The 27,378-nt window shown below is 40.6% G+C and overlaps 1 protein-coding gene and 1 long non-coding RNA gene across 6 annotated transcripts in view; one reads left to right on the top strand and one right to left on the bottom strand.

The window, feature by feature from the left end:
• Positions 1-409: 409 nt before the first annotated feature.
• Positions 410-17,491, bottom strand: MAP10 (microtubule associated protein 10). Of its 4 annotated transcripts, none has more exons than XM_051783467.1 (2): positions 13,497-17,491; positions 410-7,570 (listed from the first exon to the last, which is right to left on the bottom strand). In XM_051783467.1, the coding sequence occupies exon 1, from the start codon at positions 17,363-17,365 to the stop codon at positions 14,930-14,932; it is 2,436 nt and encodes an 811-aa protein (XP_051639427.1). In that variant the 5' UTR covers positions 17,366-17,491; the 3' UTR covers positions 410-7,570; positions 13,497-14,929. The 4 variants fall into 4 exon arrangements, with proteins under 4 accessions (XP_051639427.1, XP_051639430.1, XP_051639428.1 ...); XM_051783470.1 differs by having other exon boundaries at positions 412-7,570; positions 14,558-17,491; XM_051783468.1 differs by lacking the exon at positions 410-7,570 and having other exon boundaries at positions 10,110-13,601; positions 14,558-17,491.
• A 338-nt stretch (positions 17,492-17,829) lies between these two features.
• LOC127469327 (uncharacterized) overlaps positions 17,830-27,378 on the top strand; it is a 31,256-nt gene continuing 21,707 nt past the window's right edge. The window contains exon 1 of one of the 2 annotated variants that reach the window (XR_007903945.1): positions 17,830-18,042. This is a non-coding gene — a long non-coding RNA (uncharacterized LOC127469327). Of the gene's footprint in view, positions 18,043-22,760; positions 22,891-27,378 lie in introns of those variants that run through there. The other variant, XR_007903946.1, reaches the window with a different exon arrangement.

The raw sequence follows: 27,378 nt of genomic DNA, 5'->3' as shown, positions 1-27,378 counted from the left end.
AATAGCTGACTCAAAAAATATGCTTATTAAATGTATTAGTAAGATGACAGATTCTCCTTGTTGTTGCCAATCTGTAACATTGAGATCTGCACCTCCCTTCCTCCTTGCTTGCACTAAGTAAGGACTTACTCCTGGAATTCAAAGTTGCTTCTGTTGTTAAATCTGATAGGTTCCAGCTAGAACTTGACATCAAATGAATATATCTCCACACTGTAAAAGCATGCAACTCATCTCTTTTTGCCTAAGGGAGAGTAACTCAGAAGGCAAAGCTCTTGTTGTTGCCAAGGAGCGTCCAATCCAAGCACTTGGGAAATCTGACTTAGTAAAGAATTTTTTAATCTTTTCTTTACAAGTTACAAATTCACTTTTCTATAGTAGATTCAAGCCTGAATAATGTAACAGGAACTGTATTATAAGCTCTATATCCATGCTTAAAGCAATACTTACTGAAATCCCAAACCACTTGAGCAAATTGGCTTCAGATTTGGCTCATTGTACTTCACTCTTTTGAGAACAGAAACCAAGTTTAGAGTCAGAAGTTAATTTCTTATCCTGGACCATGGAAAAAAGAGCACATCACAGGAATGTATTCTGTGCTAACACAGCTGCTGTGGAATAGCTTTCTACAGGGAAGGTATTAAGAAAAAACATATGAAGCTCTTTCATCACATCTAATGAATTATCCATGAACGGTGAAATCAAACTGAATCAGAAAATGCAAAGTACACTTATGGGTAGTACTGTCTTTTTTATTGTGAAACAGGAATGGACAGATATCATAGTGGGGCATATTTAAAATTTAAAATTGCAGTTCTTACTCTGATAGTTCCATGTTTAAGTGTGTATTTAAAGGATACATTTTGGTTGGTTAAAGCACAATTAATTTTAAATACAGAATTAAAGAACTATCTATTTGACAGATCTTTTTAAAATTTCAGTATGAATACACGGCTCAGAATGATTTATTAAGCCTGCTAAAGCTGGAGTCATGCATAAGCAATGAAGGAAGGCATGCTGCAGTTCTGCTCTGGCTTTGCAAATTCTGCTGCTGGTTTTAATGTCCATAACTTTTAAAGCTCTATTCCTTTACTGAAATGCAAATGTTAGTCCATCTGTTGTATGCCATATGCTTTTCTTAACAATATTATTGTTTAAATGTTGGATTATTAAAAAAAAAACAAAAACAAAATCTTTTTTGAAATACACTCTCCTTACACTCTGAAGAATGTTCTTTTAGGTTTTATAGACTCCACCAGTGTTTGCTGAGACATAAAACTTAATTTCTGCCTTTGATCAACTTGTCTGTCACTCAACTTTATTCATACTGGTGCTTAATACATAGTAGTTTTTCAGATAAAAATAAACCGAAAATGTTTTCTTTAAAAATTATTTTCTAGGCATGAAAGTGCTGACTGCGTGGTCAAAATGGATGAATGTAAAACTCAGAAGTTTTGCAAAGCTTCTGTCTTTTGCATGAAGTGTGTGACAGTGCAGTCTTGAATCCAAACAGTTTTAAAAATTAAAAAGGAAAGGATGATGCAGCTTTTTTTCTGGGGGAAATATAATCTGTCCACCTGTGAAAATTCAGAACACTTGTACAGTTTTGAAAACAGAATCCTTAAATGTTGGTAAGAAGGTAAAATGTAATTTTACATTTACATACAAAAGTGAAAGGAAATAGTGGAGGGAGGTTCAAATCAATGATTAAGTAAATTGGTTCTACTGGGTGGAATGAAGAGGAGTTATGGAGGTTTCAGATCCAAAAAGAGGTGAAGACTGGAGACAGTGGGATCTGGAAGCATGAACATTTTAGTTTCACCTTCTGCTTTATTTCTCAAGTTCATGTGAAGACCTGCAATATTTGCTCTTCCAGCTACATTCATGACTTTCTACCATGGAAGCTGGGATTTGGAGGGGCCCCATCCTTTTGGGAAGAAAGATCACTTGAGATATGCTCTCATAGGGAAGATGGGTTTACACCAATCTCTCCTAGACTGCATACTGGGATCTCCCATAAGCTGAAGAGCAAAATGCAGTTCTTGAATGGGGAAAAAAAGGGAGGTGCACTACTCTACCCAGATAGCCACTAGGATCCACGGGCAAGGCTTGTGAGGATTTGGGTCCTTTTCCCTGCCCTTTCCGTATGAACCATTGGATGCCCAGCCTGCCTTTTGATGTGGTGAGCAAAGAGCAAGCTACTTCCAGGCTAAACCAAAAGTACAGCATTGAGATGGCACTGAGGGACTGGGTAGAGACATGCTCTGAGCTTGTCCAAATTCTCAGTGAGGTGCTTTATACCACTTTGGGAAACCTTTTCTGTTTACAGGCTGATCTCCAAGGCTACATATCTAACAGTAAATACAACAGGCTGTATTTACTCCATCTTCCAGCCCAGTGGCAGAGTCGTGATCATTTCAACATCTTCAGATTCTTTTTCTTCTATACAGGGACAGTCTTATGTGGTCTGCTTTCTGGGAGCTTCCCCCAGCCCACACTGCCCCCAGCCCAAGCCTGCACATGTGGGACATGGCTGCTGGGTGCAACTAAAGCCAGCTGGTGAGGTGCAAGCTGTTAAACAGCATGGCTGTTCATTCACCAGGGCACAGGTCTGTGCTCTGGCACTGCTTAGTGTATTATTTTTGACATAGTCTAACTACTATGTCCCCATAAGCATTTGAATTCCTTTCTGATTTGAGTTTTCCTGTTACCAGAAAGAGCTGATGCTCTTCCTGACTACACCTGGAAGGAAATTTCTTCCTAAGCACTGATGGTAAGAAATCTGTACCATAAGTCATTTCCAGCCTACACAGAAATGCATTGTCTAATTAGTGGAAATACAACCTCTATTCTGACTCATGTAAATACTTACTTCTCTTTACAGCTTCTTGAACTGCATGTCTTGTAGCTTTATAATGGTTAAATTATCCTGTTAAGGTGAAGTCGTTCAGGGATTTTAAGGAGTCTGATCATACTGCTATGGCTTAATGCTATCATTACTAAGTGTTCTGATGGGTTTACCTTAACAATGATTAAAGATGAGTAAGGAACATAAAAGGATTTATTTAGTCTCACTTTAAAGCCTTTATTCTGTATTTTTTTCCATTCAACTGCACTTTGACCTATTAGAATTTTGGTTGCTTACAGACATATGCCACTGGGTTATGTTTTATTCCCTTACTCATAATTTGTTTTTCTGGACATAATGTCCTTAATACTGATTACCTGCATGTTGCTTGACTGTTTTCCTTTTGAAATCCAAGAGAAAAAATGTTGTAACAAATAATCACATAAACATTATGTAAGTGCTTGGAAGTTAACAAGGAAATGAGTATTAGCCCGCATGGACTTGTCAAGAACAAATTATATCAGACTAATCTATTTTTTTTCTATGACCATGTAACAGGCAGTTTTGATAGGGGAGAATCAATAGATGTCATGAGCCCTGACATTAGGATGCTCTGACATTCCTGCAGATAAGCTGGAGAAACATGCTCTGGATATGAAATTTCTCATGGTTTTGTGTTCTCAGTGCACAGTTCCCCACAGGTCACTGACCAAATGGTGGTAAGCAGTACTGAGGCACTGTAGGATCTGTTATGACTCTGGGCACACCTAATCTTTTCATTAACAGCTAACTGATAGAAGAGGAAGCATGTGTATTATACTTGCAGATAATTGTAAACAGGAGAGACTGAAATATGTGTAAGGTAGTGCTTCCTATCTGCTAGGTCCTAGGGAAACTTCCACAGAAGTGACAGTGTATAGCTCAGGGTACTGTATCCCAAGGAAGATGGGTACAGCTGTAATTGGAAACAACAAGAATGACCAGTGGCCTGTGAGGGAAGGCTGAAAGAGCTGTGCTTGCTTGGTCCAGAGAAAAAACAAGAGGAATGGCAAGTACACAGAAAGCTCCCTTAAAAAGGAAGGGAAAAAATTCTTTTTGTCTGTAGTGTATAAGATGGAAAATAATGGACTTAAATCGTATCAGGGGACACCAAGGTTTGACACTGGGAAAAACTTTTAACATTCAGGATAATTAAGCACTGGACATATTGCCTGGGGAAGATGCATAATCTCTTACTGTTGGTGTTTTTTTTTAATGAGCTAGACAAAAATCTGTCAGGACTGATATAGTTACAAGTTGATTTTTGCCTTAGGGCAAGGGGATAGGTTAGATGAATTCTTGAGTCTTTCAAGCACTATTGCCTGTAGTTCTGTATGTCACTGCTGATTTCAGCACTTCCATATTCATGTCCAAAAGCTGGCTGAATACATAGGGAGCCTGAGTTTTCACTATAACCTCTCCCCTGTGCTTTCCTCTAATCCATAAAATGAAGCCCAGAAGGGGTAGATCCAATTATATGTTAGTTTAGAGGCACAAATATTAGGGAGGTAAGAGATAAAGAACAGAAGCTTGGGTGAGAAATGTCCTGCCTTCCCAGTGACATCGTGCCAAGTGTACCAAGTTCAGTCTTGTTATGCTCCCAAATGGCCCATCTATGATTGCATTAGCACAAAGTATCACCATCTGAGAAGAGCTCACATGCAGAATTCATTGAATTAAAATTTAAGGCAATAAATGAGAGCTTATAATGTATTGGAAACATTATCAGTAGCAAGATTGCCAGCATATTAGTGACTATGATGGATTGACTACTGGGGAATTCATTAAATTTACAAGAGTCTCCTCAAATGAATCCACTGGCTAAAATATTAATTGTTGCCCTTGGGAGCACTTTGGCCATTTAGTTTCCGAGTAGAGCTTACTCTGAGAAAAGGATTATGCTACTGATGTTTGCTTGAATTTAGGAGTGGAGTCAATTTATGTTGGGTTTTTCAACATCAAAAATAGTTTCTCTTTGTACAAAGCTTGCTGCCTTTCTAATCATAGGGTCTGTGAGAAATAATTTTATGAGTGAAAAATATATTACTTAACACAACGTGCCCCAAAAGTATAAAGAATAACCAATATTATATTCATGCAATGACGCTCAATCTAAAGGCTGTGATTGTTTGGTTGTGTGGAGGATGGCAGTGATTTCTGTCTGTGCAGTCACTTCTGCTAAAAGAGGAGAATTGCTGAAGTTTTAAAAACGAATGCAGACAAATTCTCTACTTTCCATCTTAAGCTGATGGATACTTTTAGGTTGCAAAATCAAGTGTATCTGCATATTGTGAATGTGCACTGAAGAAATTCTCCAAAGACTGAGACTGTAACTCTCTTCAATAGAGTGGATCTGTGGAATTGTTCTTGGATTAACTCAAAGTGCAAAGGGTCACAATCTGGATTTAATTTTCTTATTTGTAAATTCTGATTCTGTTTTAGACAACTGGAGATGGTTGAAGCAGACCAGACCTTCTCCAGGTGCTTGTGATTGAATCACAAATTGGTTTATTGGCTACAAAATTGAGATCTGTAATAACTTTCATGGGTCAGTACCTGCAGAGTTGATGTCTTTAATGGAACTAGAACTATAACTCAACTGTAATGTAGAAAAGATGAGCAATTTTGAGATGAGGTGACTGATATTTTTTTTTGACAGACCCTTAGTGTTATATACTAAATGTTAAAGAAAACAATCACAGCAATAATAGTTACCAATGGCCAAGAGAGGATGGGAAATCTGGGGCTTGTTCATCCAGTGCTGATGGGCTGGTATTCTGGGACCCTGAAGACCACCACCTGAATCACTGATTGTATGGTGAGTGTTGGGGCAGGAGAGAATAATTTTTCTTGCACTTCTGAGTTTTGTTTCACAGCTCCAGGAAAAGCCAAATGCAGATGCAGTGCTAGCTGCACAGCCTTGTTAGAATACAGCTTTTCATTTGGGCTTTTCTTTTTATCTTGCACAAGATGCAGTCCTGGCTTGTCAAACCTGGGAAATGGGTGATTCATCTATTGTATTGTCCTGTTCTCAGTAAATTGCAGTGTGATTCCCAATTTACCTGCCATATGACCAGTTCTTCTTAAAAATCCAAATGCATAAGCCATCTGTGTCCAAGAACATGGGAAGGGAGCACATTACTTACGAAGTATGTAATCAAGCAGTGTGATCTAACCATTAACTGCGTGACATCCTTCTCTTTATTTGGACAGTTTACTGGCTCTAGGGTTTCAAGTGGGCGCTGTCACTTACACTTTCTGATAATACAACTTAATTAAAATTTCATTCCTGTACCAGCAAGTGCCAGGTCACCAGATGGTTACTAATTGTTATGTCCACATATTCTGTTCTGGATTGCAGCAGACTATGTTTGTGCTAATGTTACTGGGACAATTGCTACATGTACTTTGCAAATGTTTACTATACAAATCTTAGTCTTTAAATAATGTAAAAAGAATTGCTTCAGTATTTATTAACCCATGTAAAGCAATAAACTTCCACAAGACCCTAACAGCTTTATAACCACAATGAACTAGTGCATTGTTATTAAAAAATCAGAATTTCTGAGACTGTAAAAACTGTAATCCAATCAGAGAGGTAATTCAAATCACACAGTCTCATCATATCAGTAAGTGCAATGTAAGTAACGCTTATCCTGAGGCAAATACCTTCCAGACTGTGGGACAGGATACCCAAACTGGGAGGTTAGAGTAGAAGATGTTAACAGAACACATGAAGAAAATCTGCTGACTATCACAGGTTTATGGAAGGCAAGAAAGGATACACACTGAGAGGACGTGCATCAACACACTTCATACTTCTGAAACTCTTGCTTAGGACCTTTTAGGCCTGGAAATATACTTACTGTGCTGGGCTTAGAAGAACTGTGTGTCATGAGCTCCAGGCCTAGCCATGACAGAAAGGGAAGATGATCCCTGAAGCCCATTAAAGTTGAAGGCATGGGCTGGACCCTGCTTCCCTCTCTCCCTGTGTCCTTGTAGGTCTTTTCCCTTTTGGTCATGTATGTGAAGAAGTGGTAGCTTGGCCTTTTTCTTGTAGCTGGTTCTGTGTCTGCATGTGAAATAATGAAGGAATAGGAGATAAAGTGATTGCAGAAGATTCTTTTGAGAACAGGTACCTGGCCTGCTCTCAGTAAATGGCGAGAGGGAGCTTTCATGCAGAAATGAACAAAACTATTCAGGTCTCTTCAGGAGTAACGAGCATGGTACTGAAAGACAGAACCAGCAGCCTACTTAGAGATAGGCACTGAGGACAATCACAATGACAGCTTTTGGAAAACAGAGTGTAATAATGCATGATATGGTATCTGATGGATTGCCTGACCACTTGCTGGAGTGGGGACAGGAGGTTTCGTAGCTGATGCATTTGAGAAACTCATTTACTTCATGAAACATTTTTGCACTTAACCTCCAGATGTGCCTAAAAGTCTTGCTGATGTTCCCCAATGCCTGTCAGGAAGTGATAAAAAAGAGAGAACAAGTAATCCCTGTCACTGCTGGTGACTGTATATCAGTTTCTAAACTTAGAGTGGCAGGGCTTTCCTCTTTGCTTCTTTGGTTGCTTTTGCTTTACTCTGTTGTCTTTAATTGCAGTATCAAAGGGTATTTGATGGTGTGTGTGTTTTCGTGCTTGTTTTTAACTTTTTGTCCAGAACACCTCCCAAACTGAAAAGAAAGAGAAAAGATCAGCAAATTGTGTTTTGTGTAGGGATGGTAAAAATGTAATTTCTGATATATAAGTAATTTTTATCCAGATTATCTTAGAAGACAAATTCTTCCTTGTACAATCAGGAAGGTAATTGAAAGACAATTTGAGATATTAAAGTTAGCCAGGGGAGAAGCAAATGAAACTAGATTCTGTCCAAGAGGGACTCATCCCTAAAACTTACTCCATCCTTCCTGTTCTTGTCTGTCTTCATTTTAATCTCCTGCAGGTGAAAATGCAAGGCCTATGGGGCTATTCCAGAAAAACATACTTTCTTTGACCCAGAGTGCAGGGATCAAAGTCTTGTTGCTATTGCATCAGTACAGTTTTACTCTGCTTTATACTGTATATCTGATCTACAACTTTGGTATTTACTCCAGTCGCAGAACTGTTGGCAGACCTGTGTGAGACAGCTCCAGTAAAAGCAGGACTGCTGGGATCTATATTATTGCTAAACTCAAAACAAAACAAAATGCTTATCTTCCCAGTTCTTCCTATTGAGATTAGAAGTAGAAGTAATAAATACAGTGAAGGAAGCTGTTCTCAAATTATTTGGTATGCTAAGTGGAATGGGAAAGTGCTTAGAAATATTTCTCAAATGGTTTCTGTAAACATTCCTTGAATAATTTTCCTGTGCTTAGGTTTGGTGTGTGTTTAAGAAGACGGGGACACTTTCTAGAAAATTAGTTTTTGTCTTCCCTTTTGTATTTTAGAAATCTCATGGAGCTTGGGGAAACAGAATTTCAGTTCTATTTTAAGACTTTGAAAGAAGCAAATAAAGTTTCAGAGGAACAACTGAAACTTAGCCCTCAACTTGACACCAAACTCCTCTAAGTTTGGCCCTAACTCATTGTTCTGGACATATAAATGTAATGCCAGCAGCTGACAAGGGATGTTTCTTTAGCTGACTACCGTACTGCTATAAGGTTTCAGAAAAACAGAAGGCAAATTTCAGTTAGGACACTGTTGCAATTAGTGCTTTCCTGGATGCAGCCCTTGACTGTATCAACCCATACTAAATCCACATGGCATGTGTGTGATTTGACAGAATTTAATCAACAGCTAAAAATTTGCAAAAAGAATGCAGTTAAAAAGTGGTGTTGTAACAGTGATGAATACCAGGGAAGCAGCGAGTTAGTGAATCTGCTGGTCTCATTGAAAATTAACCAAATTTCCTATTGATAAAAGGCTTTGAATGGGTATGTAGGAAATGTACTGAAGTACCTTGAGTTTGGGTTCTTGCCTTTCTGTTGAAGGTCCCTGAACAACTGGTTGGATGCTTGTTTTGAAGAAACCCTATGCATCTATTCCACTGTACAAATAAAAATGCACAGTGTCTGGAGGGCTGTAGAGTAGCATTACAGAAGCAGCAGGAGATGAGAGACCTGCAATAATCAAAAGGCTGCTAACAGATTCTCTTGCCTACAATAATTCTTTTGCTGAGTCTTGTTAGAGTTGTGGATAAGAAAATTAAAACTGCATCCCATGTTATATCAGTTTCCCTCATATTGTGTTCGATATTAGCAAGGTTTGACCGTGTATCCTGAAGAGTTTCCTTCACTACATATGACATTAAATTTTGATCAGCATTATTATTAGCTTAGTCTTATCCCAGTGTTGACACCAGCAATCGGGAGTAAGCATAAGAAATGTTAAGGACTGCAATGTAGAGAAGGTCAGACCATGATCTGATGGTTTCTGTCTTAAATTTTATGTCTGGCATATTCCTGTGGACAAGAACAATACAGTTACCCACAGGCAGAAAGAGCAGGAAGGACATGAAGGAAGGAAACAGAGATGTACAGCAATTTCTAGATTTTTTTTTTGAAGATGGGTGAAGTTAGAATTACACAGAAATGGGTAGAGAATAGGAAACTAAGGTTCATAGAAGCAGGAAGGGGATAAACCATGCAGAGCCCAGCAGACAATGGGCAGAACTTTAATTTCATATCAAAGATGAGAACAAATCAGTGAAGGTGTCTGAGAAGTGTCTGGAGTTTTCCTGAATGATAAGTAGGGCAAGATGAATTCTAAAGATGGCATGAAATACGTGATGAGAAGAAGCTGGAACAGGCAAGGCATCAAGATGAAAGGCACAACAGGGCAGGCAGTGGGAGATGTCCCTGAAATATGGTTCTGGATATCCTGTTGGCATTGAAACTTAGGGAAGAGTCAAAGGTTATATATTCTTAGTACATAAGCATAAGAGACAGAAAAATACTGAATCTGCAAACAGTTAAAGACAAGAGAAAAGGAGCTGGAATTTCATTGACACCAAGGGAGTTTCTTTCAATCATGATACCACTAAACTTTCCAAATGCCTCTGAAAATATTTGTTGAGGCATGACTTATCTACTTTCAAAACCACTTTTGCATTCCAAGAGATAATATGGTTAGAGTCCTCTGCATGGGTTTCCATTCTGCAACCTTTTTTGAGGTGACTAATTCTCATGGAATTTCAGGGGATTTGATAATTTAAATACCTTTACTTCCATTAAAAAACCTAGCTACCTACTGCTAATAGATACATAAAGAACATGAAGGCATGGATGAAAATTTATAGGCTATCATCCAGAATGTTTGTAAAATGTCTATGATTAGAATAAATATATATAATAGACATCTGAATATTTCTAATTAACATTTTAGTTTTGTGGGTTTTTTCTGTTGTTTGAGGAGGTAGGGTGGGTTTGTTTGGCTAGAGGTTTTTGTATAAACTGCACCTGAATCAATCCTTTAAATGTTCAATGAGTTAGGAGTAATGTGTATTTCAAATGTTATTTAAACATTCCTCTGCGAAGCCATTTTATTTTAAACAAGTGGTAAATGAATCACTTGCAGAGGTCTCCCTAGGATTGAAGATTAATACTGTTTTCTCCGGCATGAGACATTCAAATTCATCCTCTAGAAAACAATAGAGAACACTGACTACCCTTCTGGGAAAATGCAAACAATTCCGTAAAGTTAGGGGAGGTTTACATTACAGTTGTCATATAAAATTCAGGCAAGTGAAACCATAAAAGCCAAGCCAAAACAAAAAACAGTTTAATACAGGTGAATGTCAATGCCAAACAAGAAAAAGGCAGCGAAGTTGCAGCTTGTCTGGGTGACTTCAACACAACAGAACTGCATGCATACAAGGAATTTAAAATGAGGGAAGAACCTGAATGTGAACAAAACTGAAATTAAAATCGAGCAGTATACTGATTGAAAGTGAGGATAGAAAATGCAAGTAGCCAGCTGGTAGCAAACTTTAGCTACAGCAGATGTGAGTGCCGTTAGCTCTAAATGCATATTAAATTAAAGCCAGCATCTGTTCTTGCAGATATGGCCTCAGTCATCTTAAAAGAAAGATTAATTTGGAAATCAAAACTTTAGAAAAGGATTAATGGCAGGGTTTGGTAAAGCTAGAGAAACCCGATGTCTGATAACCATGGGCAAATGTTCACAGTCCAGTTTTTTCTGCAGCTCCGAGTGAGTGGTGTTACATAGGAGCTGGTGAAGGTCCTGCCCCTAGAAGTCAACAAAACCTTTTAAGGATGTGAATATGAGATTCAATGATTTGACTTCCTTCTAGACAATCAAAGCTAAGCAAGTATTAAAATGGTGACAAATGATGAGACAAGGAAAGCAAAGTCCCAAAGATTTCTAAATAACAATCAGCATCTAACTCTGAGCAGCACTTATACAAAGAGAAACAAAATTATTACAATACCAGGCACCATAAAATACTGGAACCTAGAAAAATGAAAGCAGTAAGAATGAGTCAAAAGTTCAATCGCACAGTTACCAAGCCTGGATGTAACTTCAGGAAACTGAGGAAAAGGACTTTCAAAATGATGAAGGGATTACAAACAGTAAAATAGGCAGTAGGAACTATCATCAGAGAAATCACAAACAGAAAAGAAATTGTGTCATCCAATCAGAGTACTGAGAGCTGAGGAATAAAGAAATGGAGGAAACATGCCTAGCTGGGCCTTCTGAACACTGTTCTTAGTCACTGAGTATTAAGACTGAGAAGAAGTACTTGGCAGCAGGAGGAAGGTTACAATAGAAGGGGTAAAGCGGCAGAAACCATCAGTGTTTGGTATCCTGCTCTTCTCATTGCACCATCAGTTATACAGTACTGGCTGTCTAAATTCATTTTAATAAATAGGACGCTGAAATAACTGTTTAAAAAACAGTCATAGAAAACTTGTTTTAGGGTCATAAATTCTGAATTAATATGTATATGCATGAGTTTATTTCTCATTTTGGGTCTTGCTGTAAAACATGAAGTTTAGTTTTATATGATTTAACAATCCTTAACTTAAGCAACAAAATTATGGTTTTGACCACCCATCTACCTTATTTCTAGAATATTGTACAGATTTAGAGCAATGTTGCTAAAGTAACAAGTCTAAAGGAAGAAGTTAGATGGCTTTGCTTAGTGAGGATCAATATTAAGTAATTAATTCTCACATTTTAATTTCTCTACAGTAAAGTTTAAAGTTTTAAAGTTTACAACAATATAAAACTTGAAGTAATCATAGTTTACTGTTTAATGATGTGAAGCAAGGAAATTTTTAGAGGTAATGAGTCAATGAGACCATGCATTCTTAAATATTTATGCTACTTCTGGGATGGTTGTGCAAGAACTGTGGAGTATATGCTACTATATTTGCTTCTCCCAGCATATTGCCATGTCCCCTGCACAAACATGATCCATGACATTTAGCCCTCTATGTCTTTATGAAAGAATGGTACAATACTTCCATTAGAGAAATCTCTTATTAAGCCTCTGATGTTAACAACCTGATAATGGGGGTACAGGATGCAAGTTATAATGATAAAATTGGCTAGCTAGTATAATGTTGTTGAGTGCAGATTACTACACGATTTGTACAAAATGGAATTTGTTGCTGCCAATTTTTTTCTTATTTTGTACTGATAGCAAACATATCTGTTTTGTTATGTTGGGCTGACATATAGAAACCTCTTGTCTTTAGCAGATATGTCTTGCCAATATATTGGTTTATGAGTTTTCAATAATAAATCAGTGATGAAAAGTTCTTTTGCACTTTTGTTGACTGAGAGTTGCTGTTTGAATGTTGAGTAAAAATTCATTTACTCTCACAACAACATAGATAATATCTGAAAAGATTATTATCCCTGATAGTAGAAACTATCTGCTAACCTCTCCATGCAACACTAACTACCCGGAGTCTATATTTGAAAATAAAAAACCAAACTAAAACATGTAAGCACGATGCTGCAGTTCTGTTCTTGTGTAATGTCTCCTATTGTCTTCCTACTATGCATTTTCATCATTCTCCCAATAAAATTATAAATGCTATTACACAGTAAACATTAGAAATGTTATCCCAAATAAAATAAGCTGAAAAGAGAATAGTTTCATTATTTAAACAAAAGAAATATTGTTCCTACCATATTTGCTTCAGGAAATTGAAAAGTGAAGATGGGATAGGGGATAGAAAAAGGACTGGAAATTTGCCCTTCAGTTTCAACCCATTTGGAGTTGAAAATAAACTTTTATTTTTAAAATAAACTTTTCTTAAATAATGTTGTTCAAATCATGGACTTGTAGTGTTAGCAACTCATTTAAATAGCCACACTATAAAAATGGTTGGTCAGCATTGTATTTTAATGACAGTTTTGCCCATAAGAAGTGCAAGACATTATTCCATCAAAAAAATCAGAGTTACTGCCATCTACAAATGACAGGCTGAATCCATGTGTATCAAAGAAGTCCATGGCATTGGAAGAAAAAGGAAAAATAATATTTTGGTCTAGAATTGTAACTGATGAAAGAGACACCCTAAATAACATAAAAGAATTGCTCTGGCCAGAGATTCCTTTGATATATGGGTAATTTCAGCTGCTTACCTTTAGATTAAAAATATTAGTAGTGGTGTTCTCAGAAGTCAACACCATATACTTGAATAATCCTCACAGATGTTCATACTTTAAATAGGGGAGGTATTGTCATTCCTACAAAATAAACATGTAGTAGGATGGAAAGGAAGAAATCCCTCCAAGATGTTGAAGTGTAAACATGGGTACGTGCAGCAAAGTACATGGAAAACTACAGTGGGAAATGAAAAAAGTTGTGGAAAAAGTCAGATTGTAAATTATAAGGAAAAGGGGAGTGGGTAAGTCTGTCATTTAACCCTGAGCATAAATGTTCTAATTGATGAGGTAGCTAGGAATGTAAAGCTGACACAGATGTACTACTCAAAGAGAATGGAAAGGGGTGTACAAGAGACTAAAAAGGCAGGAATTTTTAGTCCTCTTCAGATTCAAGCCAAAGAACGTCTCTAAAATTTGTAATAGGGATATGGGCTCTAAAAAAACCTCAGTAGTTAATCAGAAGCATTAAGTTCAATGATCAAATTGGAAGCCATAAAAACCAAACCAGAAATCAAAAGCAAACATCAGTAATAGTTCAACCATCCTGACAGAAAAGGGAACATGGAAAATTCCTCCTATTCTCGAATCTTTAAATCATGACATAATACGCTTGTTTGTTCCAAGTTTCTGGACTGTGGGTGCTGACCCCCTCTCTTTCCCCAGTGTCAGAGAATGCAATCAGGGAGTTGTGAAGCATTGAAAATTTACTGTGCTCTTCCCTACTCTTCGCACACCTTTTATCTTCAAGGTCAAGTAACTTCCATTCACCTCTTAAACTCTCCCACATTATACAGATTTACTGTCACCGATAATTCTTACACTATTTTATATAATCTAACTTAAATGAGAAACTTCAACTTAAGAAACTCTAAAAGGGCTTATCTAGTTCTTATCTTATTTAGTGATAGAACAGGGAAGCAAATACATCATTATACAGATTAACTAATAATGTATGGAGCTGTGAATCTTATGTTTTAAGTAACTACCTGTAAAGAAAATGAAGCACAGAAGTATTTTCATGAGGAATAAAAACTTACATTTGGTTAAGAAGGAATTTTGTACTTGGCTGTTTCTGTAGCAATGCATAACTTCTACCCTGGCCAAGTTTTGTGGGTACTGACTGCTTTTGCTGCTTCTGTCTTCATTTCTGCTTTGACAATAAGTTATGTTTCCTGTGCTGTTTGGATTACTTTTGTGTTAAGACACTTAAGTCAGGCTGTAGGTACCACTTGAGCCATTTGTCAGAGATTCAAATAGTAGTTTATTTTAGAAACCTCTTAACTAAATTCACTGATGTGTTAAATGTGCATGATAAAGTCTTAAATTATCCTGTACCTATTGCAGCTACATGTAACAGGCCTCATAAAGTTTAAATATCATATCTTAATCCAGACAGTGAGAACTTGTAATTACATTGTGTATCCTGGGAGCTTGTTTATTACAAGTTCACTAATGTCTTTGTACTGATTAGGAGCAAGTAGTTTTTCCAGAAAATCCTCCTTTTTGTCTGACATACTGTTTTCCAGGACACTAAGTTCAAGATCAGACACGTTAGATGGCAAGTAAGAGCTAACTTTAGTTACTGACTTCTTTTCTTCTGCAGAGGTCTGCCCCTTTCCTATATTCAGATCAGTAGCAGATTTAACTTGTTTGCTTGTTGATATTTGTTTAATATGTTGATCACCCCTGTTCTCTTCCTTACTGATCTGTTGGGCTTTCTCCTCTTCATCTAATAATGATGCCTCCATCTGAGCAAGGTTAAGTGAGTCAGAGGATTCAGCACTAGTTCTTTTGCTGGTTTTAAAGTCACGGTTTTTCCTTGAAGACTGGACTGGAGATGAAGCTGAAGGAACTGGCACAAGATCTGAAGTACTTTCAGCTTTTTGACTTGTCTTTGAAATTCTAGACCTGCAGGATTCTGGCTCTGTATCTGACCTACCTCGCTTTGGGCTTTCAAGACACAGAGGTTCAGGACTGCTGTCAAGAGCTTCTGAGTCTGTACACTCAGCACTGGTGAAATCTTCGGAATAAACTGTGTTTTCAGGACTAGCAACAAAGTCATCCGAGTATATGAATTCAGAGTCGTTTTCAACACTCCTGCTGAGGCTGGGTTTATGACCACTTATAACAGATGTGTCATCATGCTCTGTAGTTTCATGATGGATTAAGTGTATTGCTTCCTCATTACTTCCCTTTGCATTAGCATCTGATGGGAACGCTGCTAGGAGTTGAGCTTTTGCATACTTTTCCTCCTGAGCAGATTTTAACACAGTTTCCTCTGGTAAGGGGGTTGTAGTTACTTTGCATGGATGTTCCTTGCTTGCAATTGCATCGGTCCTCTGTAAACTTGCAATAGTCTGTTCCTGCAGGTCTGGGGACACATCTACTGTCACAGAAATGGACTCTGAGAGAACACTGTTTTCTAATGAAGTCTGGACAGTTTTATCCAACTGATTATTCTGCTTTGAACTGTCTCTCTTGCTACAATGCCTGCAAGAAACCACATGCTGTTCTCCGGCATTTCTGAGCAGCTTTCTGTTGAGTAAGGGACTTCTCTCCTTCAGCATCTCCATTTGCTTTTTTCTGTACTTCTCCCTCCTTTCATGAATTATCAGCTTATCGGGGTTGGTCTGCTGCAGCCGTAGCCTCAGTGTATTTGTCAGCCCATACAACAATTTCTTTCTGGGAGGTCTGTTCTCCTTAGCTTTGCAGTTCCTTTCAGCAGCTGGCTGTCCCTGGAGCACAGCTTTCTTAGGTCCTCTCCCAGCACCAGAAGATACTGGTGGGGTGGCCTCTTGCCTGCCCTGTTTGGATCGGGGGCTCACAGCTCCACTGCTCCCACCAGGCCTCACAGGTGCCTCTGTAGGCTTGAGGGCAGCTGAGGGGCTGGGAGGCCGTGAGGCCCTTCCACCACTCCCCGGGGCCTGGTAAAGCCAGGCAAGATGTGGGTGGACAGCAGCAGCAGGCACAGCGCTGTAGGTAAGCACCGACAGCTCCGCCAGCAAAGCCCTGAGTAGCGGCAGCTGCCCCAGGGTGTTGTGGAGCTGTCGAGAGCTGGCGGGGTGCAGCAACGAGGGCCCGGCACTGGGACGCGGGGGACTCTGGCCCTTGTCTTTCTCCTGCGATCTCCTGACCTCGACGTGCTCCGATTGCGCCGCGGCAGCCGCTGCTGGGTGCCGCTGAGGCTCAGCCGGCTCACGGCTGTAATAGAGCAGCGGAGGGCAAAAGACGTTGCCTTCCAGCTCCTCACTCTCCTCCTCCTCATTCGCCTTCTCCTTCTCCTCTTCCTGGTCCCCCGGCTCAGGGGAGGTGGCAGACGGCGTGGCAGCGCGGGGGCTTGCAGGGCTTGCCGGGGGCGGCTCCTTGCTGGCCTCCAGGCAGGTGAGGCGGTAGCCCAGGACTAGCTCCCCGACGGGGCGGCCCGCGGTGTCCCGCAGCGCGAAGCGGCCGCGGCGGCCGCACGAAGCGGGCGCTCCGGGCCGGTGCAGCAGCTCGGCGGCAGCAGGGGCCAGGGGGACGGCGCAGCTGCCGAGGAGGCGGGGGGGCCCCGGGGCGAGCCCAGCGGGCAGCGCCAGAAGCAGGGCGCGGAGCGGGCGGCGGCGCAGCGCGGCGCTGAGCGAGCCCCGGCGCCAGCGGAACAGGCAGCGCTTGCCGCGGCCGAAGGGGAAGGGCTGCCCCGGCCGCAGGGGCGGCGCGGTGGCGGCGGGGCGCAGCACCAGGGTAGGGAATTCCAAGAGGCGCAGCGCCACGGCCGGGTGCTCCGCGGGGGCCGGGTGCTCCGCGGGTCCCGGCCCCGCCACCCGCACCGCCTCCACCAACAGCTCCAGCGCGAAGAGCCCCTCCATGCCGGCCCGCGGGCACAGCTCTCGCGAGAGCTCTGTCTCTGTGGTGTGAGGCGCGTAGGCGAGGCGGTCGTTCTCTCGCGAGAGTTGCGCCGCGGGCGCTCAGCCTTCGCGGGCGGTTGTTCTCCGTGCCCGCTCCCTGTCCGGCGCATCGCGGGAGGCGAGGGCTGTGCCCTGGGCGCCCACCCCCTCGTCACCCCGCAGCGCAAGGGGAGACCATTGCGATCATCGAGTCCAACCTGTGACCGAACACCACTAAGTCAGTTAGACCATGGCACTCAGTGCCACGTCCAGTCTTTCCATAAACACCTCCAGGGACGGTGACTCAGCCACCCCCTGGGCAGCCCATTCCAACGTGTAATCACCCCTTCTGTGAAGAAATTCTTCCTGATGTCCCACCTAAACCTCCGTGGCACAATTAAGACTATGCCCTGGTCATGGGAGTATATTTCTTTTCAAAACAAAACCTAACATTTTGGTTTTCAGTTGCAACTCAGAAATTAAAAAAGCGTTTTACTTTCCAACAATCCTGGTTTCTACTAGCCACCATTTAAAGGAGACTTGTGATAAGACTTCCTTAGGTTGCATATTACAGAAGACTAATTTAGGAAACAGGCATGGTGCAGAGGCAGGGTTTTGGAGCCACGTTTCGTTACCTGCTACCACCCCAAATACCACAGGTATGTATTTGGATCTCCATTAGTTACATTTAGTATTCTTTTTAAAATAGCTCTGGTCCTTCTCAGTCTTCCTTTCTTAGAAATAGACTTCAAATTTTCTTGCCTTTTTTTTTTTTTCAAAGACTGGAAGACTGAGGAATTTTGCTGATTCAGTGAAGTCTTTCACTGACTTTGTTAGTACCTTGAAGTACTAACATTTTGTCTCAAAAAATCCCAACCCAGACAATTGGTATCATTAGCAGCAACTCAGCAACTTTGGTTTAAATCTATCTTTTGAAGGCTCTGAAATGCCTTTTTTCCTCCCTTAATTCCTGTACAATTTCAGATGTCTCAACACAAAGAGATATGTCTGTACAGTTGCATGCCTGTTTATAGATGAAGTATGAAAAAAAAAGATCTTGGAAAAACATGGATTTTTCTGGATTCACAATTAAATCTATTTATTCTGGTGTTGTTCTAAAGATTGCATTTTTTGCAGCTCAAATGCTGGAGTAAAGAGCTGTTGTTCACCTGGATATAAAATTGCTCTTCTCTGTGAAGAATGTGCAGGGTGATGCTTGGAATTTGTGCAAATATTTGGCCTGGTGGCACTCTGATTCAGAAAGGAGTCAGACAGTCTGTTGCAATATTCAGCTGCAACATAATAGCAGTTCTTAAAATACTCCAGCTTAAAATGCCACCCAGAGAAAACTTATTTAGTCTTTTCTCAGTTGTCTGTTGAGTCAGCCACTTGTGAAAAGGCAATAAACAGGAAGAAATTCAGGAATTAGCATGGCAGCCTTCGATAACTCTCTTCTTCAGTTCAGAAAAAAATGAAAATTTATGAAATACAGAGGCAAGGCATTTGAGGGTTTTTGCAATATATTTAGATTTCTCTCTTGAAGACTCTAGAAAAGGTTTTGAAAAGGAATAAAGTCAAATAAGAAACCTAAATCTATTCAGAAATTACTGTTTACATCTGTTTCTGTATATTGTGCAGAGTTTTGCAGGGAACTTTGCTGTTTCCTGTGTTCAGATTCTACTTTATGATCCTTAATTCGAGCTGACCCAGATCTAGTGATGTATGGAGCAGTCTAGGAACAGTTGCAATGGTATTATTGGCATAGGCATTTTGATATCTATCAAAATGAAGGATACTGTGCTTTTTTCCTGTTTCTCGGGGTGTACCCTCCTATCCACAAAGTGCCCCATCAGTTGGGTGGTCAGAGCAGCTGGTACAGAACCTACTCAGACATACAGCTCCAAAATTCCTTCATGTTGCCACCACAAAGATGCTTGTTAACTCCTCTTACTTCAGTGTGATAGCTCTCACATTTATTTTCATTCTCTACTATCTTTAGCAGACTTTGGGACTGTTAAAATAAACATTCTTTGCCTAGTAATGTGGCACTTCTCCATTTGGCAGACATTTGGCAAACAAAATTTCATTGCTGTCCATAGTATTTTATTTTTTCAGAGTGGTGAGAGTTACGGCTTGTGGCTGAACTACGTCTACAAAGTCAGCAGGGGTGGCACACAGGGTTGTTTTCTCATTACCTCGTGGAGGGGTGGGGGAAATTGTTGGCCTTCGAGGTGCATGTGAATCTGTGGCTTTCACAGCCAGCTTAAAAATATAACCTGTGCCAGCTTGTCTTCTGATTCCGAATTTCTTCGAGGATTAATGGGACTGCGGCAAAACACAGCTTCTCCTTCTGTACTGAGCTGTCATCATCATCTTTCTTAGATCCAGTGAAACTTGGTCCAAGTAGACACCTGAAAGAAACATGGAAAAATCTGGCAAATACCTGAGAGAGAATGATATTGTGAGACCCAACAGGAAGCAGGATGTCACAAATACAGGAGCTCAGACAACTGTATTGAACATAATAATGAGACATATCCATAAGGGTCACATATGGGGTGATTTCCTTTATTTAAAAAAGTTCTTATTAAAGGCAATAGATGATTTTGCTTAAAACAATAGTGAAGGGTCAATCTCAGGATTCAGCTCATTGAATTTTCTTTGCATAATACCCAACAACATGCAAAGCCAATTTCCTTAAATAACTAGGTGTCATGAGCACATGGAGGCTTTTCTATCAGTTTTTTATTTTATATAAACCATCATGAACTCATTTGGTATTAATGGAAACCCCACGTGTTCACACGCTGTCATTTGTCATTAATTAATGTGTCATTGTTTAAATTGTGTTACTCCCCATCCAATAGCTGTGGAGCTTTCGAAAGTTCTCAAAAGGAATAGATTTATTTTCTTTGGCTCCATGGTTGCAGCCTGTTCTTGTCGTGCACATATATACTGAATGAGGAAAGGATTCCAGGTGCTTAGCCATCCAAAGAGGACAGCTTAATCACACAACAGCACATATGCCTGTATATGTTTGAGAAGCAGACAAAACCTGCAGCAGAAGTTTTCATAAAGGTATAGGGATCCTTACAATTCCTGTTGTAACTGCAGAGCAGGAGAGGTCCTTGGCCCCTCTCACAGACATTCTTTTTCTAGGCAGTGATTTTTCAGACTCATCATCTCCTAAAAGGCTATGTTTACAGCATTCCTCTAGTTCAAGCTGGGAACCATTGGGGGCAAATTGCAGTTCAAATATCTGACAGAGCTTCTGACAACGAAGGCTCTGGTAAGCCTCAGGATGGTTCTTAAAGTCAATTCAATAGTTAGATGAGATTTCATTAAAATAAAAATTGAAGATGTCTGCAAATATTTGAGTAGGAAACAGCTAGTATTGTGTGCATTGTACCATCACACTGATGACACTCATTGTTTAATCTGTCATAATTACCATTGTAAAGTATGTTTTTTCAGAGGTTTTTTTTTCAGTACAGCTGTTTTGTTCAGTGCCCACTTTCAACCTTTATGCTGTTTCTCTTTTTCCCTTTAAAAACAAATTAAAACTAATTTGACTGTTTTGAGAGCTCTCCTTTAGAGAGAGCAAAACAAAAGAGCCAGGAATGTTGCTATTCAGAGCTGGACCAGATCCTCCTCACTGGATGTGCACGAGGCTGAGTGATAGCCAAGTGCCTTTGCCCAGTATAAAGGAGACAGAAAATTTCTATCCCACTTAGTGAACTGGAGGTATGAACCTGCTTGTTGAGGCTGCAAAAAGAAGCATCAATTAGCCCTGTATTTTTCATGTCCCTTCTTGTTTTCCAGGGAGATGTGGTTGAAGTCCCATGGTTCAGTAAGGCAGACTGGCAGAGAGATGGCTCTCTAATGCATGCCTGACTTGCCTGGCAGTGGAATTTCAAAAATTGAGGTCCTTTTCTTGGTTAACAGCTGTGTTCCTGGGATCTCAACAGTGATGTCCCTCTTTCATGCTTTATCCCTTCAAGCTTCTGTCCTTACTCTTGTTCTACCAGGCAGCAAGCATGGTGTACTTCCCACTGGTGTCCTGCTAATGTCTATAACTTGCTGACTCACCATGGTGGTGGCTGTGATGTGACACTTGAATATATGGGGAAAGGGCAAAATCATGGCCTGTTACATGGCTGGAGTGATTAGAAGGAAAGAATAAACTGTATTTTAGGATGATAAGTGTGGGAGTCTGGAGATCTAGCTTCAACTCTCTCTTTTGACATAGATTTCTTTGGGAAGATTTCTGTGCCTGAATTCCTCTCATAAGACATGACCAATTTTCACAAAGATGCTGAGTGGATAAGTACTCCCTGGAAGGGAATAAATATCTGATTTGCAGCACTCCTGCCAGCCCTGCAGGCCCCTTCCCTGGAAAGTGATGGCAAGTGGCTATCATCTGGATGGTTTTGCTTGCCTCTGAAATGCAGTACCACAGCCCAGAGTGAGACCACCAGCCCTTCACAAGCAGTGAAGTGCAGCTGGAAGTGAGCAATTCCTTATGGCAAGACCCAACCAGCTCTTTCCCACATTTCAGAAGTGGGCACTGCAGCACAAGGGAGCACTGAGAGGCCAGTGCCTCTACAAGGTTCCCCGTGTTGCCACACAGGGCTGTTAGGCCCTGAAAATGTGGCATCCTGTCTGAGCTAATTATCTCCCCGGCTCTTGAGAGGGCCAGTCCAGGCACGGCACTGTGCTGACACAACTGTCCTGCTGCCGGTTCCTTGGCTGGCGCTGTCTGGGGGATCCCAGCGCTGCACTCCATTGCAGAGCGTAGCTGTGCCTGTAGGAACTTTTCACAGGTAGTCATGGTGCTGGAAAAACATTTAATTCACTGCAATGCGAAGAGCCCCGTGGGCTACAGCTAGGGAGGAAAATAGGCTTGTTTCTCTTGTGCTACACCATGTATTCTGCATGGGCAGGAAGACGCGTGTAAGCCCCTGACACATGGTCAGATGAGAGCTGTGCCGTTGCAGAGACCTGGCTGGCCAAACTTCCTTGTTGCTAACTCCACTGACCTTTAGTGAGCTGATTCAGGGATGTCTTTGGCTAAGTAAGTTCAGCTAAAGCATCTGTGATTGCCCTAACACAAAGTCTCCTGATTTTGCGGGTATATATTTTAAGCTTATTGCTATTTTAGTGCAGTTTCTTGCACTTCCTATTTGAACAGTTCCTGTCGGAAGCATGTATTGTTTGGAAAGACATGGCATTAATTACTGTGTGAATTATTTGTTGTGAGGGTACCATGGAAGAAATAGATGGGAACTATTCCAAAGGGTCTTTAATGAGTTCAGTCATCCAAGATCCTGATTTCCATCTCATAAATAATAAACTCTCCTCACTATGCTAATTCAAATTTGCCTTTAAATTGCTTATTTTAATTTTGCGGGGGAAATAATCATGAAAAAAAAGTTCTGAAAATGCAAACCTGCCCTATTTCTGTGCTAGGTCACTCAGAGGTGCAGTGACTTGTCCTCTTCTTGATGGTAAGTCTTGAGACAGTGAACGTGTGACTAGGCTGGTAATGGTTTCATGTCGTGAAGAGTGAAATTTGAAACACAATGAATGAAAATATATATGAAATCTTTGCTCCATAAAGGAAGGGTCCTTAATATAACCTTATGAAGCGAGCTCTTTGACATCTCTTTTTGATGGGATCTCCGGTCTCAATTTCCACTGTGATCATTTGCTGCTGGGCCAATGGAGGCTAGAAGTGTCGCTCTGACAATACACTCACCCTCTGGCAAGGTAATAATGTGTGCTCAGCAGTGACCTATCTACTTCATCAAATGCAACATCAACAGACTTTTAGACAAGTCTCATCTAGTCTTACGGTAGGGGGTGATGGTTTTTCAAAAAGCCTTCTTATATTTGTGGACACTTGTACCAAGGCATGAATGTACCAGTAACTGGACTAATGATTTCCCACTCTGCTGACTATAAATAAAAATATTTCTGCTCCAGGAAAGCACATCATTACACTCAGAGGGTTTAGTATCAATATGACAGTTACTCATGAGATTTTTCTGTTCTGAAAACATCCTCTTCATTCTCTTTTTTCTTTTTCTTTCTGCTCAGCATTTTATCTTAAGTAAACACATATGATTTTACATGAACTTGTGGTCTCTGGGCTGTCTGTAAGTTCAGACTAAACAGTAGTGCATAGCATAGCAAAAATACTTCAAGAAAAGAAAAATAAGTGTATTTTGGACATGTATTAGCTGATCGCACATCATTCAGTTTTGTTAAGGTTCAATACCAGATAAATAGACAGGAACAGGTTTGGATGGTTGTGCAGTCACGTCTTACTGAAAACACAGTCACCAAAATTTCATTTCAAGAAACAAACCAGTGAAAAAGCCCAAACAGGTTACTCTGTTTCCTGTGCTGGAAGGAATAGGAGCTTTTTGAAAACATTAATATCCTCAGTGAGGCATCACAAATATTAGTTCTCAGTTCCTTCAAGGGGTAAGAAGAGATAAAAATAAAAGGCACTCTGAAACCTCCCAGAGGCTGACAAATGCGTTCATTCATTTCTTTATAATGACATCTTTCATGAAGGCCTTAACACTGGAAATTCTCAGAGGAAGATTCCTTCCCCCCAATATTTTCTCACTTCTGTTGAAAGATATCTGTATCATTGCAAGCAGGTGGGGGTAAAATACTTTCTGAAAACCCAGCTGTGTTTCTGTAGGCTGATCTTAAATAGGAAAAAGGCTTATTCTGCTGAGTGCACCAAGCAGATGGTGCTGTGACCCGAAATGGCGTGAGAGTGCCTGGCTGTGATGGGACAGCCCACAAGAGAGGGCACGTCTGTGTGTGATTCTTAGCAAGGGGTGAGCAAACTGCTACACCTGTACCTGTACCTCACATTTGTGTGTGAGAAACCTGCTGCACGAAACAGATGTTAACTTTGCAGCAGCTTTCATTTCACTCTCTACACCTCTCATTTGTATGTCTTTCCTGTTCATCTCCACTCTAAGGCCTGCATTTAACCTGCTTAGTGGAGGCAGCCTAGCCACATTAGCCTTCTGCTGCAGAGAAAGAGAGGTTCTTCCAAAGGTGTCAGATCTTCAGATGAACAGACTCCCTCTCTGAGGAGCCTCTTGTTGTCTGTTAGTTTTACAGGAACGAAAAAGACTTGTTTAGCTGGCTTGCTTAAATGTCTGCAATTGAGTGGGGTGACATTGATCTCTACACTTCAGTTTTTGGTAAGGTTGGCAGGCAAACAGAGCAGTCAGTTGCTTTATTTTTCTTACACTAATTTATAAGTCTTTTTCACAACCAGAGTGTAAAGCAAAGCCCAGCACATGGACACTGGGAATTTGAGATGGAGCCTGAAATGGTACTGTTATTGCAGGTGGTGCTTGTCTGACCAAACTCAGACTGAACATAAAGATATGAACCCCGACAGATTCTGTTTCACTTGTCACACTATAAATGAACCTAGAGCCAATAGCTCAGGGGTGGTCATGTGCATATCTAGAGACATGTGGGTAAATTGCAATACCTGCATAGCTCCCTCCATGGCAGTCATTCCAGAGCAAGGCATTAGGTACACAGGTGAACTAAAGATACAAGACTGAATGACACCACCTGAGTCATCCAGTCAGTGCCTCTCAAAATGCAGAAAGCCTTGCTGCAGATGCAGAGTAATGTGCTCTGTAGCTCATGTCACTCTGGGATGCTGTACATTTCCAGGCTTCTCTCAGCAGACTCTGAGTCTGTGCTAGAAGACCAAATGCCATAATAATTGTGTCACAGGAGGAGAACAGGAGAGATCAAGGGCACTTCTAAGTCCTCCCAGCTAGCAGGAGATTTGCTGTGTGACATTTGCAGATGCTTCTGGACCCTGCACAATGCTGCAGAGAAAGACAAACAAAATCCAGCAGTCTCTGTGGAGCTAATCTGAAAGGGGTTGCTCTCCTGTTCCAAATCTGGTGATTAGCTCAGCCCTGAACATGTGAACAAGCACAGGCAGCTGATGGATGCTGATACCTCAAGGAGCAGCATGATGAACCTTGCATATCTCAGTGACCATGTTTACACCCTTAACTGATGCAACGTGTTAAATCTCTATGAAAAAAAGATAAAGGAGATCAGGAAAAAGTTCAAGAAAAATGTCAGCCCTGCAAATATATCCTTAATTATTAAACTATACTGCTCTAATTTTACTCCTATAGTTTTCCATGTACACAAGATCTCCAGTGGGGGGGTTATTTTTTCCTTTAATAAACAAGGACTTTGCTTTGTAATGTACTGCTGGTTGGCACAGTCGCTGTATAATATACAAAGGCAGATCTTTAAACAATGTGCTGTGATCTTATCTGATCTGCAAGCTGGAGGATACATCAGCAACATAATTTGTGGCAGGATAGTTGCACAGATGGAGTAAAGTGTGTTAGAAACTCCTCTGAAATCACACAGGCAAAAAGGAGACAGTATTAGCTTAAATAAGCAAGGCTTTCAGCTTAACAGCTCTGTGATTATATGTTCTTTCTAGAACAGGGAATCACAGTTTGCAGGTGCTTAAAGCCAGCTAAGAGAAAACATGCTGATTATGATTTTTGGTCACTAACATGTTGGATCACACAGGGAACCAGTAACTACCTACAGAGATTTTCAGCTGTTGTTCACAGATTCACGTGTGGCTCTGTAGCTCCATCACTGGTTTCAAAAGGCTGTTTTTGGCACCAGAGAAAGAAGGACTTGAAGGGCTTGGCCTCAGAGAAGGGGGGCTGCTGCTCTGAAGTTGTTAGTAGTCAAGAGGTGGCCTTCTGCAAACAGTCACTGCTGCCACAAAAAAATTAATTGGTTCCTCAGCTGGTATTCTTGAAAGGATGAATGAGCATTGCTGGTGCTGTTCAGAAGACCAAGCTAAATTATCATTATAGACCATGCTGGCCAAAAATTCTGTGCGTCACTGAGAGGTACTCCCTTTGTGTCAGGGTCGAGATGTATATTAGTATAATTTAGGCACCAAGTGCAGTTCATGGTGTCAGTTACTCTACTTATACTGTGGATGAAAATATACTTTAACTTTTGAAGCAATAATTCCAGCCACTTTCACATACTCTGTGTTTGCTTGAAGAAAATAAAGTATGATGTACTGTTCATAATAAAGGACTTCTCTTTCCTAAACAGTACTTATAGTTTTAACCTAGCAAGAATACTAGGGAGGGTGGAAATATCAACTTTGCCCAGAAACCCAAAACTTTCCTTTATATTGTGGAAGTGATTGTACCTTCTGGAGCCCTGATGCTGTAATGGGAGGTGTGAAGGCTAGAGATGAAGTCTGGATCTAGAATTGAAGCTTCCCCAGTGTGAGGAGTGTTGGTGTTGGTTATGATCCTTGTCTAGCTACTTTTTAAGTTGCAAAAGATTTCCATGTCTTATATAACACAGTGTAAAAAAAGAGCATGCACTGACTTCTCTTGTTAAAATTCCTTTCAGTTTCTTAGGTTTTCTTCCCTCCTTTGTTAGTTAGGAATGGTAGAGGTCAGTGGAGCTTTGTAAAGGACCATTTCATCAAGGGTGAAACATATTAATCATGTTGCAAATCTTGCCTGCTGGCTGATGGGGTACCTCTCTGTGCTGGTGTACAGACCTGTCAGAACCCTGGGGGAGCTGTATGTACACATGGGCACCTGATGTATGGGTTATCTTGCAGGGATGGAGAACAGCTGAGCGTTGACAGAGTGAAAAGCAACAAAGTTCTGCCAGATGCAAAAAGTAAAAGAGTAGAAGGAAAGACAAAACTACTCATTTTTTTGTCACTTCCTTTGTTTGTTTCTTTGGACAAGTGTGATATCCAAGTTAACCATATTGCCTTTTTTTTCTTGTCCTTGACTGTATCTTTGCATTTATTGTTAGGTTTTGTCATGTTATCAGCTTCTAAGAGTGGTACCCCAAATCAGACATTTCTGCTCAAAGCTGTAAGTCTGCAAATGAGACAAGTAACTTTGGTTTCTTTT

This window comes from Manacus candei, unplaced genomic scaffold, assembly GCF_025592945.1.
Source record: "Manacus candei isolate 608988 ecotype Guabito, Panama unplaced genomic scaffold, ASM2559294v1 h1tg000017l, whole genome shotgun sequence".
Taxonomy (NCBI): Eukaryota; Metazoa; Chordata; class Aves; order Passeriformes; family Pipridae; genus Manacus; species Manacus candei.
This window is presented reverse-complemented; position numbering and strand designations above follow the sequence as displayed.

Coding starts and splice junctions, on each gene's coding strand:
- MAP10 (XM_051783467.1), bottom strand. CDS start 17,365: ATGGAGGGGCTCTTCGCGCTGGAGCTGTTGGTGGAGGCGGTGCGGGTG.